We start from the raw sequence: 14,291 nt of genomic DNA, 5'->3' as shown, positions 1-14,291 counted from the left end.
GTCATCCAGGCTGGAGTGCAGTGGCGCTATCTCGGCTCACTGCAACCTCCTCCTTCCTGGTTCAACCGATTCTCCTGCCTCAGACTCCCGAGTAGTTGGGACTACAGGCGCATGCCACCATGCCTTGCTAATTTTTTTGTATTTTTAGTAGAGATGGGTTTCATCTTGTTGGCCAGACTAGTCTCGAACTCCTGACCTCAAGTGATCTACCAAACTTGGCCTCCCAAAGTGCTGGGATTACAGGGGTGAGCCACTTGCACCCGGCCTGCCATTACTTTATTTATTTATTTATTTATTTATTTATTTATTTATTTAGAGACGGAGTCTCGTTCCGTCGCCCAGGCTGGAATGCAGTGGCACAATCTCGGCTCATTACAGCCTCTGCCTCGCAGGGTCAAGCAGTTCTCCTGCCTCAGCCTCTCAAGTAGCTGGTATTACAGGTGTGTGCCACCATGCCTGGCTAATTTTTTGTATGTTTAGTCGAGATGGGGTTTCATCGTGTTGGCCAGGCCAGGCTGGTCTCGAACTCCTGACCTTGTGATCCGCCCACCTCAGCCTCCCAAAATGCTAGGATTACAGGAGTGAACCACTGCGCCCAGCCGCCATTACTTTGAACAGCAGAAACCGCAATTACTTTTGCACCAACCTAATATTAGAAACTGCTTTAGAATTAAGTAATTAACTGTGGAAATGACTTTAAATGGTCATAAAGACACAATTGAGAAGGAAATTTGGTTATTTCTGTGGCCTACAATAGTTTAACGTAATAACCATAATTATGTCTGATAAGATATACTGAGATACATGAGAATTTTCATAATCTTATACAATTTTGGAATATATATTAATATTTATAAAAATATAACTCAATGAAGTTTAAACATCACTTCTTATTTGACACTGTTTCTCATGTAATTTTATGTATAAAATAAGCCTGTTTATTATCTCTTTTGACTCTTGTAGGGGACCTCTGTAACATCCCAAAGTTAATTTGAGGTCAAAAAAAGACTTAATTTTGAATTTGAAATTTGATTTGGGGAAGCTTGTCCAATATGTCAAAGATTGAAAACACTTGGCCCAAATAGGATCACAGGTCACTGTGAAATAAGTCATTCATTTAGCCAAGGTGATCATTAAAAGGTTTTTTAAAAGCAAAACCTTTATTATTTGATAGAGAGGAGACTCAATTTTCTAGTCAACAGACCTGAAAAAGACAATATGATACAGAATCTATCTCTCCTTCTTTCCTCTCTCTTTTTTTTTGTGCAGTTTACTCAAAAGGTGAACAAAAATATGTTGCTGTTACTGAAGCTTTTTATTTGCCTTTTATAGAAAGTCTTTTAAAAGAGGGAATAAAAATATTGAAATCTTATTAGAAGCTTCTGCACATTAATAGGCATCCGCATCCTTGGATGAAACTAAGTTGGGGGCCTTTTTTTTTTTTTTTTTTTTTTTGACATAGGGCCTCACTCTTTTGCCCAGGCTGGAGTGCAGTGGCGTGACCATGGCTCACTGCAGCCTCAGCCTCTCAGGCTTAAGTGATCCTCCTATGTCAGCCTCCCAAGTAGCTGGGACCACAGGGACTTGCCACTATGCTCTGCTAACTTTTTTTCTTTTTTTGTAGAGACAAAATCTCACTATGTTGCCCAGGCTAGTTTCAAACTCCTGGACTCAAGTGATCCTCCTGCTTCGGCCACCCAAAGTACTAGGATTATAGGCATGAACCTAGAGCCCTCATTTGTAAATAGACTTCTTAAAGTGCAGTATTATTCATTTTGAATGTTCTACTATAATTTTAAATTACATAAAGTGAGATTTCACCATTTCAGTAAGTGTTTGCTGCTTTAGGGTCCTAACATTTATGTGTGTATAGCTAGGCATAGCTGTAAGGTAGAATACTCAGTTCTTCAGAAATTAAGGATTCCATTTTCCCTTGAATCTTGGCTTTGGCTGTCACATCCCATTGATCAGCCAATGATTTTTCCCTGCCTAAACACACAAGAAAAAGAAACAAAGGGCATAGGCTGGGCGCAGTGGCTCACGCCTGTAATCCCAGCACTTTGGGAGGCCGAGGCGGGTGGATTACCTGAGGTCAGGAGTTCGAGACCAGCCTGGCCAACATGGTGAAACCCCATCTCTACTAAAAATACAAAAATTAGCCGGGCCTGGTGGTGGGCACCTATAATCTCAGCTACTTGGGAGGCAGAGTCAGGAGAATTGCTGGAACCTGGGAAGTAGAGGTTGCAGTGAGCCAAGATCGCTCCATTGCACTCCAGCCCAGGCAACAACAGTGAGACTCCGTCTCAAAACAAAAACAAAAACAAAAACAAAAAAAAAAAAAAAGAGAAACAAAGGGCATAGACATAGAGCACAAAAATCTCTGTGAATTTCCAAAAGCCAAAGTTCACACCTTCTTACTTGCCATTAACTGCCAGTTTCTTCCTGACTCAGTTAAACATCCAAGGCCTCTAACTGAATCCAAGTCAGTTAATTATCAGATCCAGTCTGATTCTGGACCTGGTCCAGTTTCTGTCATGACTTCTGAACCCATTTCAGATTTTAAAATTTGCTCAAACAAATTCAGATAACTCAAAACACAAATCCATGGAGCTTCAGAATCTGAGAGCTTACCCACAATCCCCAGTTGCTGCAAGAGAGGAATGGACACAGCGAGTCTGACTGGTACCATGCTTCGTCACTCAGTGCTTCTGGGGATTGCTAGAGGCTCTACTTCGGATCCCACTTCTGACGCCATCTGTTAAAAGAAAAACTGGACAAATTAAATTTAACAGAGTTTAATTGAGGAAACAGTGATTCACAAATCAGGCAGCCCTTAGAACCAGAATAGGTTCAAAGAGACTCTGGCACTACCACATGGTTGAAGACTTATGGACAGAAAAAGGAAAGTGATGTACAGAAAATGAAAGTGAAGTACAGAAACAGCTGGATTGCTTACAGCTTGATACTTGCCTAATTTGAACATGGTTTGAACAGTTGGCTGCCTTTTATTGGCTGAAACTCAGCAATTGGTACAAGAATAGGTTACAGCTTGTTTACACATCCGGAGATTACCATTCACTATGTACAGAGAAACCTTTAGGCCAAACTTTAAAAATGTAACGAGACGGCTTTAGGTGAAACTTAATGTAACACTACCTACCAGGTGAGGATTAACTAAGATCCTTATTTTTCTGTTGAGGATGTTGAAGGAGTGGTTAAACTCCTTGTTTCAGTTTCCTTACTTTCCAAAATTTGGCTTTCATCTCCACCACTTTTTCTCTCTTCTTCAGATTCTGTCCTTCAACTTCTAAGTGTGCAAAAATCTTCAGTTCAGTTTCTTTTTAATCAGCAATTTTCACATTACCTAACAATCTCTTAGGCTTCCAGACCTCCATTCTCTCTCCTCCCTTGAAATCGTAGTGCTCTGCTAAAACTGGTTCCTGGAAGATTTCCTGTATCTTTATGCTTAGCAAGTTCAATGGTCTCTTCTTAGCCATTATTTTTCTCAAAATTTGACTGACTCCTTTTTTTTTTTTTTTTTTTTTGAGATGGGATCTCACTCTGTTGCCCAGGCTGGAGTGCAGTGATACAATCACAACTCACCACAGCCTTAACTTCCCAGGCTCAAACGATCCTCCCACCTGAGCTTCCTAAGCAGCTGGAACTACAGGCATATGCCACCATGCCCAGCTAATTTTGTTTTTTTGTATAGATAGGATCTCACTATGTTGCCTAGACTGGTCTCGAACTCCTGGACTTAAGCAGTCCTCCTGCCTTGGCCTCCCAAAGTGCTGGGATTATAGGTGTGAGCCACCGCACTCTGCCGACCTTCTTGACATCCTCCTCTCTTGCCTTCTGGTTCTTTAGTTTACGTTTTCTGGCTTCTTTTCCTTTTCATTATCTATCTGCTCTCCTTTGGGATTCTCACACAGTCTCAGGGGTTTCTGCTGTCACCCTTGTTTGAGAAATTCGGCTGTCATGAAAGAACACCACCTCTATTTGTGACTAAACCTACTCTGAAATGTTTAGTCTTCTCTTTGACTAAGAGTGACATTCAAAATTAGTATGACATTTATTTCTTTATTTTATTGAGACAGAGTCTCACTCTGTCATCCAGGATGGAGTGCAATGGCGTGATCTCGGCTCACTGCAACCTCCGCCTCCCAGGTTCAAGCGTAAAATCAGTATGACATTTCATATCTTTCACCAGTCTCTTAAGTCCTTTATCATTACTCCATTTTCACATATTCTAGCCAAAGAAACTGAAGCATCGTATTCCTTCTATCTCCCTGGCCTTTTTTACCTGTTTCCACTCATGCTGCCCTTTACTGAGAATGCCTCCTTCCTATCTCTACCCATCAGTATCCTCTCTATTTGTGCTTGTCAGTTTTTGTGCAAAATACAATTGTATTATAATGATTTTGTAAATGTATCATCCCTCTGGAATCTAATTTTCTTGAAGAAATGATCCTTATCTAATTTAAATCTCTACTTATATAAAGTATGCCAATAATGAAACATTGAGTGATACAGAGACCAGTTTACCTCAGGCCATTTCAGAATTTGCCTTGCCTTCTTCATGGCAAGAAGAAATTAGAATATGAGAAATAAAATTTTTTTCTATTTAATTCTGTTCATCCCTTTTTATTAATCCCAAATCTCTAAATGGATGCTTTAATGATCACTTAATGTATTTTTTTCCTCCAGAGTTTTTATCCCCCTGCTTTCAAGTGAAATGTCACAAGGATGGCTTATTACAATGCTATGATTATCTTATTTGGCCTTGAGGGGCCAAAAAAAAAAAAAAAACAATTTCCAATGTTTTTCGAACTTGAGCTTTTTTATTTTTCATTTTATATTTGTTATTCGCAGCTTGAATAGATGTCTCAGAATCATTGGGCTTGTGGCTCTTGTTAGGCTAAGTGAAAATACTCAATTTCATACTTCTTTAATTAAGCACCGATAAGGAATAGGAGAAACTTCATCTCTATCCTGAAGGAATCAGAGTGTTTTGAGCAAAGATCACTCAGATCCTTGACTTAGGACCTCAATTGTTTTAAAAACAAGTGAAGCGATTGTTGCTCATTATTGCTTATTTATACTGAATTCAAAATTTTCTATAAATATGAAATTGGTGGCCGGGAGCAGTGGCTCATGCCTGTAATCCCAGCACTTTGGGAGGCTGAGGTGGGTGGATCGCCTGAGGTCAGAAGTTCAAGACCAGCCTGACCAACATGGTGAAACCCCATCTCTACTAAAAATACAAAAATTAGCCAGGTGCGGTGGCACATGCCTATAATCCCAGCTACTTGGGAAGCTCAGGTGGGAAGATCATTTGAGCCTGGGAAGTTGAGGCTGCAAGCAGTGAGTTGTGATTGTATCACTGCACTCCAGCCTGGGCAACAGAGTGAGACTCCACCTCAAAAAAAAAAGAAATTGGTTTTGGGGGTTTTTCAGTGTAAATCAAAGTACATTAAAATGCTGCCTGCCTCATCTGTTTGTTTATTTGGAGACAGAGTCTCACTCTGTCACCTAGGCTGGAGTGCAGTGGCATAATCTTGGCTCACTGCAACCTCCGCTTCCCAAATTCAAGTGATTCTCCTGCCTCAGCCTCCCAAGTAGCAGGGACTACAGGTGCCTGCCACCACACCAGACTAGTTTCGTATTTTTAGTAGAGATGGGTTTTCACCATGTTGGCCAAGCTGGTCTCGAACTCCTGACCTCAAGTGATCCTCCTGCCTCAGCCTCCCAAATTGCTGGGATTATAGGTGTAAGACACTGCACCCAGCCTCATCTGTTTTTAAATTTTTATATTTTAAAAAAATCCTCTGAGGGCATTATCTTTCCTGCTATCCTAGTGTGAGATAGGTAATACTATAGAAATTCTGGATCTACCATTTGTCTAATCATTTGAACTTTGGCCAAATATGTAATGTCTATGAAACTGTTTTCTGATCTGTAAAACAGGAATAATACCTGCCGTGCCTCTTTCTTATGAATCTTGTGAGATCAAATTAGAAAATATACAATAGCTAAAATGTATCAAGTTTTTACCATGGTCCTGGATGGTGTGCTAAGTGCTTTACATATATGATCTCATTTAATCTTCACACCAACCCTATAGTTGAAGCAATCCTTTTACAGATGAGGAAAACTGAAGTAAGTGCCTAAAATTTTATAGTAGTATGTAGCAGAACTGGGAATGGAACTCTCCATACTAACTCTAGAGCTGAGCTCTTAACCAGCATATACTATTAGTAATGCTCCTTGTAAACTACAGAATGCCGTATAACTGTATAGAATGTTCTTCATTTGCAAAATGGATTACTGACAGACCATTGCGCTTAACATCAGTAGTCTGGTGACCTCTCATATATGGAGCACACAAATCTTTGCTTCATCCTTCCATTCCCTTCCCAAACTTCCCATTACTACTTTGTAGGAATTCATGACTAGACAAAGGTTTTATATTTAGTGGTTTCTCCTTCTAGGGGTTTCACAGACCAGCTGCGTAAGATTTCTAAGGATGCAGGGATGCCCATCCAGGGCCAGCCATGCTTCTGCAAATATGCACAGGGGGCAGACAGCGTAGAGCCCATGTTCCGGCATCTCAAGAACACATATTCTGGCCTACAGCTTATTATCGTCATCCTGCCAGGGAAGACACCAGTGTATGGTAAGGATATCTTAAGACTGCATTTTTCCTCAAGTGCTTGATGTCCTTCTAGGGTTATACTGAAACATATCCTGAAACTTTCAAATATTAAAATATATTTTATGATACAATATTTAAAACCATGTATTATTACTTGAAGACAAATTAATATAGCAAACTAAATAGTCCAAGATGAGACATTGTAAAAAGAGTTTCCGGGCTGGGCGTGGTGGCTCACGCCTGTAATCCCAGCACTTTGGGAGGCAGAGGTGGGTGGATCACGAGGTCAGGAGATCAAGACCATCCTGGCTAACACGGTGAAACCCCATCTCTTCTAAAAATACAAAAAATTAGCCGGGCGTGGTGGTGGGCGCCTGTGGTCCCAGCCACTCAGGAGGCTGAGGCAGGAGAATGGCGTGAACCCAGGAGGCGGAGCTTGCAGTGAGCCGAGATCGCACCGCTGCACTCCAGCCTGGGCGACAGAGCGAAAGTCCGTCTCAAAAAAAAAAAAAAAAAAAGAGTTTCAGTAGTGAAAAGAGGCATCACATAACAATGGCTAAAGAAAGAATTATTGAATAAAAATGGCATTGAGATAATTTGAGTATCAGTATAATGTAGTGGTTAAAAGCACAGGCTATCAAATTAAACTGTGTTGCTCAATATTCAGGTACTGCTGGTTCTACTACCTGTGTGATTTGGCTGAATTACTTAATCACACTAGCCCTTAGTTTCCTCATCTCTGGAATTGGGACAATATTTATGTATGTATGTGGTGTGTGTGTATGGGATAGGATCTCACTCAGTCTTTCAGGCTGGAGTGCAGTGGTGCAATCATGGCTTACTGCAGCCTTGACCTCTTGGGCTCAAGCAATCCTCCTTCCTCGGCCTCCCAAGTAGCTGGAACTACAGGCATGTGGCACCACACTGGACTAATTTTTTATTTTTTTATTTTTTTTGTTTGTATTTATTTATTTATTTATTTATTTATTTTTATTATACTTTAAGTTTTAGGGTACATGTGCACAATGTGCAGTTTAGTTACATGTGTATACATGTGCCATGCTGCTGCGCTGCACCCACTAACTCGTTATCTAGCATTAGGTATATCTCCCAATGCTATCCCTCCCCCCGACCACCCCACAACAGTCCCCAGAGTGTGATGTTCCCCTTCCTGTGTCCATGTGTTCTCATTGTTCAATTCCCACCTATAAGTGAGAATATGCGGTGTTTGGTTTTTTGTTCTTGTGGTAGTTTACTGAGAATGATGATTTCCAATTTCATCCATGTCCCTACAAAGGACATGAACTCATCATTTTTTATGGCTGCATAGTATTCCATGGTGTATATGTGCCACATTTTCTTAATCCAGTCTATCATTGTTGGACATTTGGCTTGGTTCCAAGTCTTTGCTATTGTGAATAATGCCACAATAAACATATGTGTGCATGTGTCTTTACAGCAGCATGATTTATAGTCCTTTGGGTATATACCCAGTAATGGGATGGCTGGGTCAAATGGTATTTCTAGTTCTAGATCCCTGAGGAGTCGCCACACTGACTTCCACAATGGTTGAACTAGTCTATTTATTTTTTTGTAGAGACAGGATCTCACTATGTTTCTCGGGTTGGTCTCAAACTCCTGGGCTCAAGCAATCCTTAAACCTTGGGCTCCCAAAGTGCAGGGATTACAGGTGTGAGCCACTGTGCCTAGCCTCTTTCTGGTTTTAATTGGGCATTTTATATGATTCTATTTTCTTTCCTCTTTTAGTGTATCAGTTATACTTCCTTGATATATTATAGCACACATACCCTGGGATACTAATAATACCTAATCCATATATAGGGTTGTTGTAAGGATTAACTGAGTCTACATATGTAAAGGGCCTAGAATAGCACCTGTCATATAGTAAACAGTCAATGTTAACTGTTATTATTATAAGCAAAATTTTGTGAGATTAATAAGCTAAATATAAATCATTGAATCGTAGAAAAATACAAAGAAAATATAATTTTCAAACCACTGAACGGGGTAAAATCATGTAAGTTTAGAAATAATAGAAGAAATCACAAAAGAAAATTGTCAGATTTGACTGAGTACTGAGTAAACATTAAATTTTCTCTTTCTTTTTTTTTTTTTTTTTTTTTGAGAGAGAGTCTCGCTCTGTCGCCCAGGTTGGAGTGCAGTGGTGCGATCTCGGCTCACTGCAAGCTCTGCCTCCTGGGTTCACGCCATTCTCCTGCCTCAGCCTCCTGAGTAGCTGGAACTACAGGCACCTGCCACCATGCCCAGCTAATTTTTTTGTATTTTTTAGTAGAGACAGGGTTTCACCGTGTTAGCCAGGATGGTCTCAATCTCATGATCTTGTGATCCTCCCGCCTCAGCCTCCCAAAGTGCTAGGATTACAGGCGTGATCCACCATGCCTGGCCCTTTTTTTTTTTTTTTGAGATGGAGTCTCCCTCTGTTGCCCAGGCTGGAGTGCAGTGGCATGATCTCAGCTCACTGCAACCTCCACCTCCCAGGTTCAAGCTGTTCTTCTGCCTCAGCCTCCCTAGTAGCTGGGTCTATAGGCACGTGCCACCATGCCTGGCTGATTTTTGTATTTTTAGTAGAGACAGGGTTTCACTATGTTGGCCAGGGTGGTCTCAAACTCCTGACCTCAGGTGATCTGCCCACCTCAGCCTCCCAAAGTGCTGGGATTACAGGCATGAGCCACTGCGCCTGGCCCCTAAATTTCCTACATGTCACGGATGTACTAAAAAGAAAACCAATAGAGTGTGGAAAATATTTGTAGCAAATAGAAACAATAAACAAATAGTTTATTATTAGTTAAATAAAAACCTTCTTTTTTTAGATTAATGAGAAAAGAATATAAACTGAAATTTAGTAAAAACAAAGCAAGTAAATATATGATAAAAAGTTTGTTTTTATTCACAGTTAAAGAAAAATACAGGCCAGATGCAGTGGCTTATGCCTGTAATCCCAGCATTTTGAGAAGCCAAGGTGGGCAGATTGCTTGAGTTCAGGAATTCAAGACTAGTCTGAGCAACATGGCGAAACCTCATATCTGCAAAAAAATAGAAAAATTAGCCAGGCATGGTAGTACACATCTGTGGTCCTAGCTACTTGGGAGGCTGAGATAGGAAGATCACTTGAGCCAGTAGGTGGAGGTTGCAGTGAGCCAAGATTATGCCACTGCACTCCAGCAGCCTGGGCAACAGATTGAGACCCTTTCTCAAAAAAAAAAGAGAAGAAAAGTACAAATCAATAAAGGGAAAAATTTTGTGCTACTAAATTAGCAAACATATTTAAATATTATAATACCTAGTGCTTGTGAGTATGCAGTGTATTAATACGTTGCTGATGGTAGTATAAATTCATATTACCTTTTTCATCAAAACTGTAAACATGCCTGGGCTGGTCTCGAACTCCTGGCCTCAAGTGATCCTCCCGCCTCAGCCTCCCAATGCTGGGATTACAGGCATGTGCCACTGCTCCTGGCCCCTCCTGGTTTTAATTGAGCGTTTTGTATAATTCTATTTTTCATTCTCTTTTAACATATCAGTTAGACTTCCTTTAAAAATTTTTGTAGTGTTTTCCCTAGACTTTTTAATATATATTTACAACTAATCTAAGTCTACTTTTAGGTAACATTATACCACTTCTTAGATAGTATAGAGATACCTTGTAACAGAATACTCCCAATTTTTCCCTTCTGTACCTTATATTTCTGTCATTTATTTCACTTATCCATAAGCTATAACTACCCAATATACTGTTGCTATTACTATTTTGAACAAATAATCATCTATTAGCTCAATTAAGAATATGAAAATACAAGATTTTATTTTACCTTTATTTATTTGCTGACCTTCAACCTTCCTCCTTACTTTTGTTTTGTTTTGTTTTTTAGAGACAGGTCTTGCTATGTTGCCCATGCTGGTCAGTGGCTATTGTCAGGCATGACCATAGTGCACTGCAGCCGCAAACTCCTGGGCTCAAGTACTCTACCCACCTCAGCCTCCCCAGTAGCTGGTACTACAGGCATGACCCACACTGTACCCTGCTTTTCCTTCATTTATGATTTCTGATCTGTATCATTTTCCTTCTCTCTGGAAAATTCTTTTAATATTTCTTGCCAAGCATTTCTACCAGCAACAAATACCCTGTTTTTATTTGTTCGAGAAACTCTTTATTTCTCCTTTTTTTTTTTTTTGAGCCACATAATGATTTAATGTTTACTTGCAAATCATTCACTCACATAATTTCAAGTACTAAGTCATTCTGGAATTCTTACATTCTGACATTAAGAACATTCACATGTTGTGCAGCCATCATCACTATCCATTTCCAGAACTTTTTTCCATCATCCCAAACTGAAACTCTTTATCCATTAACCAATAACTTTAATATCCATTAAACCTCACGTAACCCCTGGAAAGCACTGTTCTACTTTCCGTTTCCATGAATTTGACTATTCTAGTTTCCTTATGTACATGAGTCCTACAATATTTGGCTTTTGGCATAATATCCTCAAGGTTCATCCATGTTGTACTATGTGTCAGAATTTTCTTCCTTTTTCGGGCCAAATAATATTCCATTGTGTGTGTGTGTGTGTGTGTGTGTGTGTGTGTGTGTGTATATACACCACATCTTGTTTATTCTTCTGTTGATGGACACTTGGGTTGCTTCTACACTTTAGCTATCATGAGTAACGCTGCTATGAACATAGGTGTACAAATATCTCTTCACAACCCTGTTTTCAGCTATTCTGGGTATACATCTAATAAGTGGCATTCTGCATCATATGGTAATTCTACTTTTAATTTTCTGAGGAACCTCCACAGTGTTTTCCACAGTGGCTGCACCATTTTACATGCCCACCAACAGCGCACAGGAGTTCCAGTTTCTCCACATCCTTGCCCCAATGTTTGTTATTCTCTGGCTTTTTGATAGTAGCCATCCTAATGGGTGTGAAGTGGTATCTCATAATGTTTTTGATTTTGCATTTTCCTAAATGATTAGAGACGCTGGGCATCTTTTCATGTGCTTATGGGTCATTTTTCTGTTTATCTTCTTTAGAGAAATGTGTATTGTCATTTGTCCTTTTTTTTAAGGCAAGGTCTCACTCTGTCACCCAGACTGGAGTGCAATGACACGATCATAGTTCACTGCAGCCTCCATCTCCTGGGCCCATGCAATCCTCTTGCCTCAGCCTCCTGAGTAGCTGGAACTAAAAGCACGTACCATCACGCCTGGCTAATTAAAAAAAAAATTTGGCAGGGATGGGGTCTTGATTTGTTGCCTAAGCTGGTCTCTAACTCCTGGGCTCAAGCGATCCGCCTCAGCCTACCAAAGTGCTGGGATTACAGGTGTGAGACATTGCACCCATTTTTCTATGTTTTTTATATATAAGAAGTTATGCTGGGTGCAGTGGCTCACACCTGTAATCCCAGCACTTTGGGAGGCCAAGACGGGTGGATCACTTGAGGTCAGGCGTTCAAAACCAGCCTGGCCAACATGGCGAGACCCCATCTCTACTAAAAATACAGAAATTGGCTGGGCGTAGTGGCTCATGCCTGTAATCCCAGCACTTTGGGAGGCCAAGGCGGGTGGATCACCTGAGGTCAGGAGTTCAATACCAGCCTGGCCAATGTGGTGAAACTCCATCTCTGCTAAAAATACAAAACAAAAAAAAAATTATCAGGGCATGGTGGCAGGTGCCTGTAATCCCAGCTACTTCAAGAGGCTGAGGCAGGAGAATCGCTTGAACCCAGAAGGCAGAGGTTGCAGTGAACCGAGATTGCGCCGTTGCACTCCAGCCCTGGGCAACAAGAGTGAAACTCTATCTCAAAAATAAAAAATAAAAACAAAAAAACAAAAAATAAATAAAAATACAGAAATTAGCTAGGTGAGGTGGTGCACACCTGTAATCCCAGCTACTCGGGAGGCTGAGGTAGGAGAACTGCTTGAACCCAGGAGGCAGAGGTTGCAGTGAGCTGAGATCACGCCACTGCACTCTACCCTGGGTGACAGAATGTGACTCCATCTCAAAAAATAAAAAAAGAAGTTATGGCTGGGTGCAGTGGCTCTTGCCTGTAATCCCAACACTTTGGGAGGCTGGAGCAAGAGGATCACTTGAGCTTAGGAGTTTGAGACCAGGCTGGGCACCATGGTGAGACCTCCCTCATCTCTACTTAAAAAAAAAAAAAAAAGGCTTGGTGTGGTGGTGCATGCCTGTAGTTCCAGCCACTTGGGAGGCTGAGGCAAGAGGATCACTTTAGCTCCGGAGGTCGAGAGTACAGTGATGCATAATCGTGCCACTGCACTCCAGCCTGGGTGACAGAGTGAGATCCTCTCAAAAAAAAAAAAAAAAGTTATATACACCGAAATATTTATGATGGTTATAATGGCAGAGGAGAGGAAAGGAACAGGGGACTTTTGTTCTTTGCACTATAATACCTCTGAATTTTTAAATTAAAGATAAGAGAATAGGATTGAAAGCTGTAAGTGTACTGTGATTACAAGTACATTAAAATAATATAAATGAGAAAATTATTGAAAGAGTACTATAAAACGATAACAAGGGATTATGTGCATGTTTCACTTTATGCTTTTCAGTTATTGCAGTTATGCTATGGCAAAAATATACCTTTTTATACAAAGAAGAAAACAACTAGAAAAATTGTCACTAAATACTTAAGCGAGTCTTCAAAGCAGTATACTTTCAATTTTAACAGCATCACCTTAGTACTGTATTGGCATAATTTTTGGTATCCTGTAATACAATGATGGATTTTAAGGGGGAAACATAGTATCTTTATTTTCAGTATGTAAAATTATTTTCAGGTCTTTTTTTCTGACTAGAGGTTTTGCATCTATTCCATAGCGGAAGTGAAACGTGTAGGAGACACACTTTTGGGTATGGCTACACAATGTGTTCAAGTCAAGAATGTAATAAAAACATCTCCTCAAACTCTCTCAAACTTGTGCCTAAAGATAAATGTTAAACTCGGAGGGATCAATAATATTCTTGTACCTCATCAAAGGTAAGATATGCTAATCGCTTATGAAAATATTATTTTTCTATCTTCATTTGTCTATATATGACCATATCTAACTACTATAAGGGCTGTGTAAGAGACCCCCTTAATAATTCCTACTGTGGGAGATTCGTAGACATTTTGGTAAAAAAAATAATTTGGATTGGCAAGGTTCAGAGATTCTCTTGTGAAAATGCCCCCCACAATTTTATTTTATCTTATTTTTTAAGGAAAGAATGAAGCAAAGCAACAAAAGCAGAGATTTATTGAAAATGAAAGTACACTCCACAGGGTGGGAGCAGGCTCAAGCCCCAGAAATTTTCATTTAGTATGCAAAGTACCTCTTACCTAGCCAGAAAGTATCCAGTGCTTTATTTCTCACTGGAGAGCCCAGCTTGAAGAATTTTCACTTTATTTGGTAATCATCTTCAACCTGGTTTCATGAGACTACTCACCTACCTGGAATGTGAAGGAGAGAAGGAACTGGGAGCCCAGATTAGTCAATTAAGTAAGCCATATCAGCCCTCCTGCTACAGTCAGTGAGAAAACACATTACTGTTAGATCACCCTTCTTAGAGCTGGAGCTCTTAGGAAG

At 40.2% G+C, this 14,291-nt stretch overlaps 1 protein-coding gene across 5 annotated transcripts in view; it reads left to right on the top strand.

Annotated features, from left to right (window-relative positions):
• Positions 1-14,291, top strand: part of AGO3 (argonaute RISC catalytic component 3) — a 136,381-nt gene that overhangs the window by 89,659 nt on the left and 32,431 nt on the right. For all 5 annotated transcript variants that reach the window (XR_010131654.1, XM_019015255.4, XM_055391638.2 and 2 more), the window contains 2 exons: positions 6,492-6,676; positions 13,543-13,702. Coding sequence is in view for 4 of the 5 variants with exons in the window: in XM_019015255.4 (XP_018870800.1) it covers positions 6,492-6,676; positions 13,543-13,702 (345 nt within the window). In the remaining variant the exon portion in view is untranslated. The remainder of the gene's footprint in view (positions 1-6,491; positions 6,677-13,542; positions 13,703-14,291) is intronic.

This window comes from Gorilla gorilla, chromosome 1, assembly GCF_029281585.2.
Source record: "Gorilla gorilla gorilla isolate KB3781 chromosome 1, NHGRI_mGorGor1-v2.1_pri, whole genome shotgun sequence".
Lineage (NCBI taxonomy): Eukaryota > Metazoa > Chordata > Mammalia > Primates > Hominidae > Gorilla > Gorilla gorilla.
This window is presented reverse-complemented; position numbering and strand designations above follow the sequence as displayed.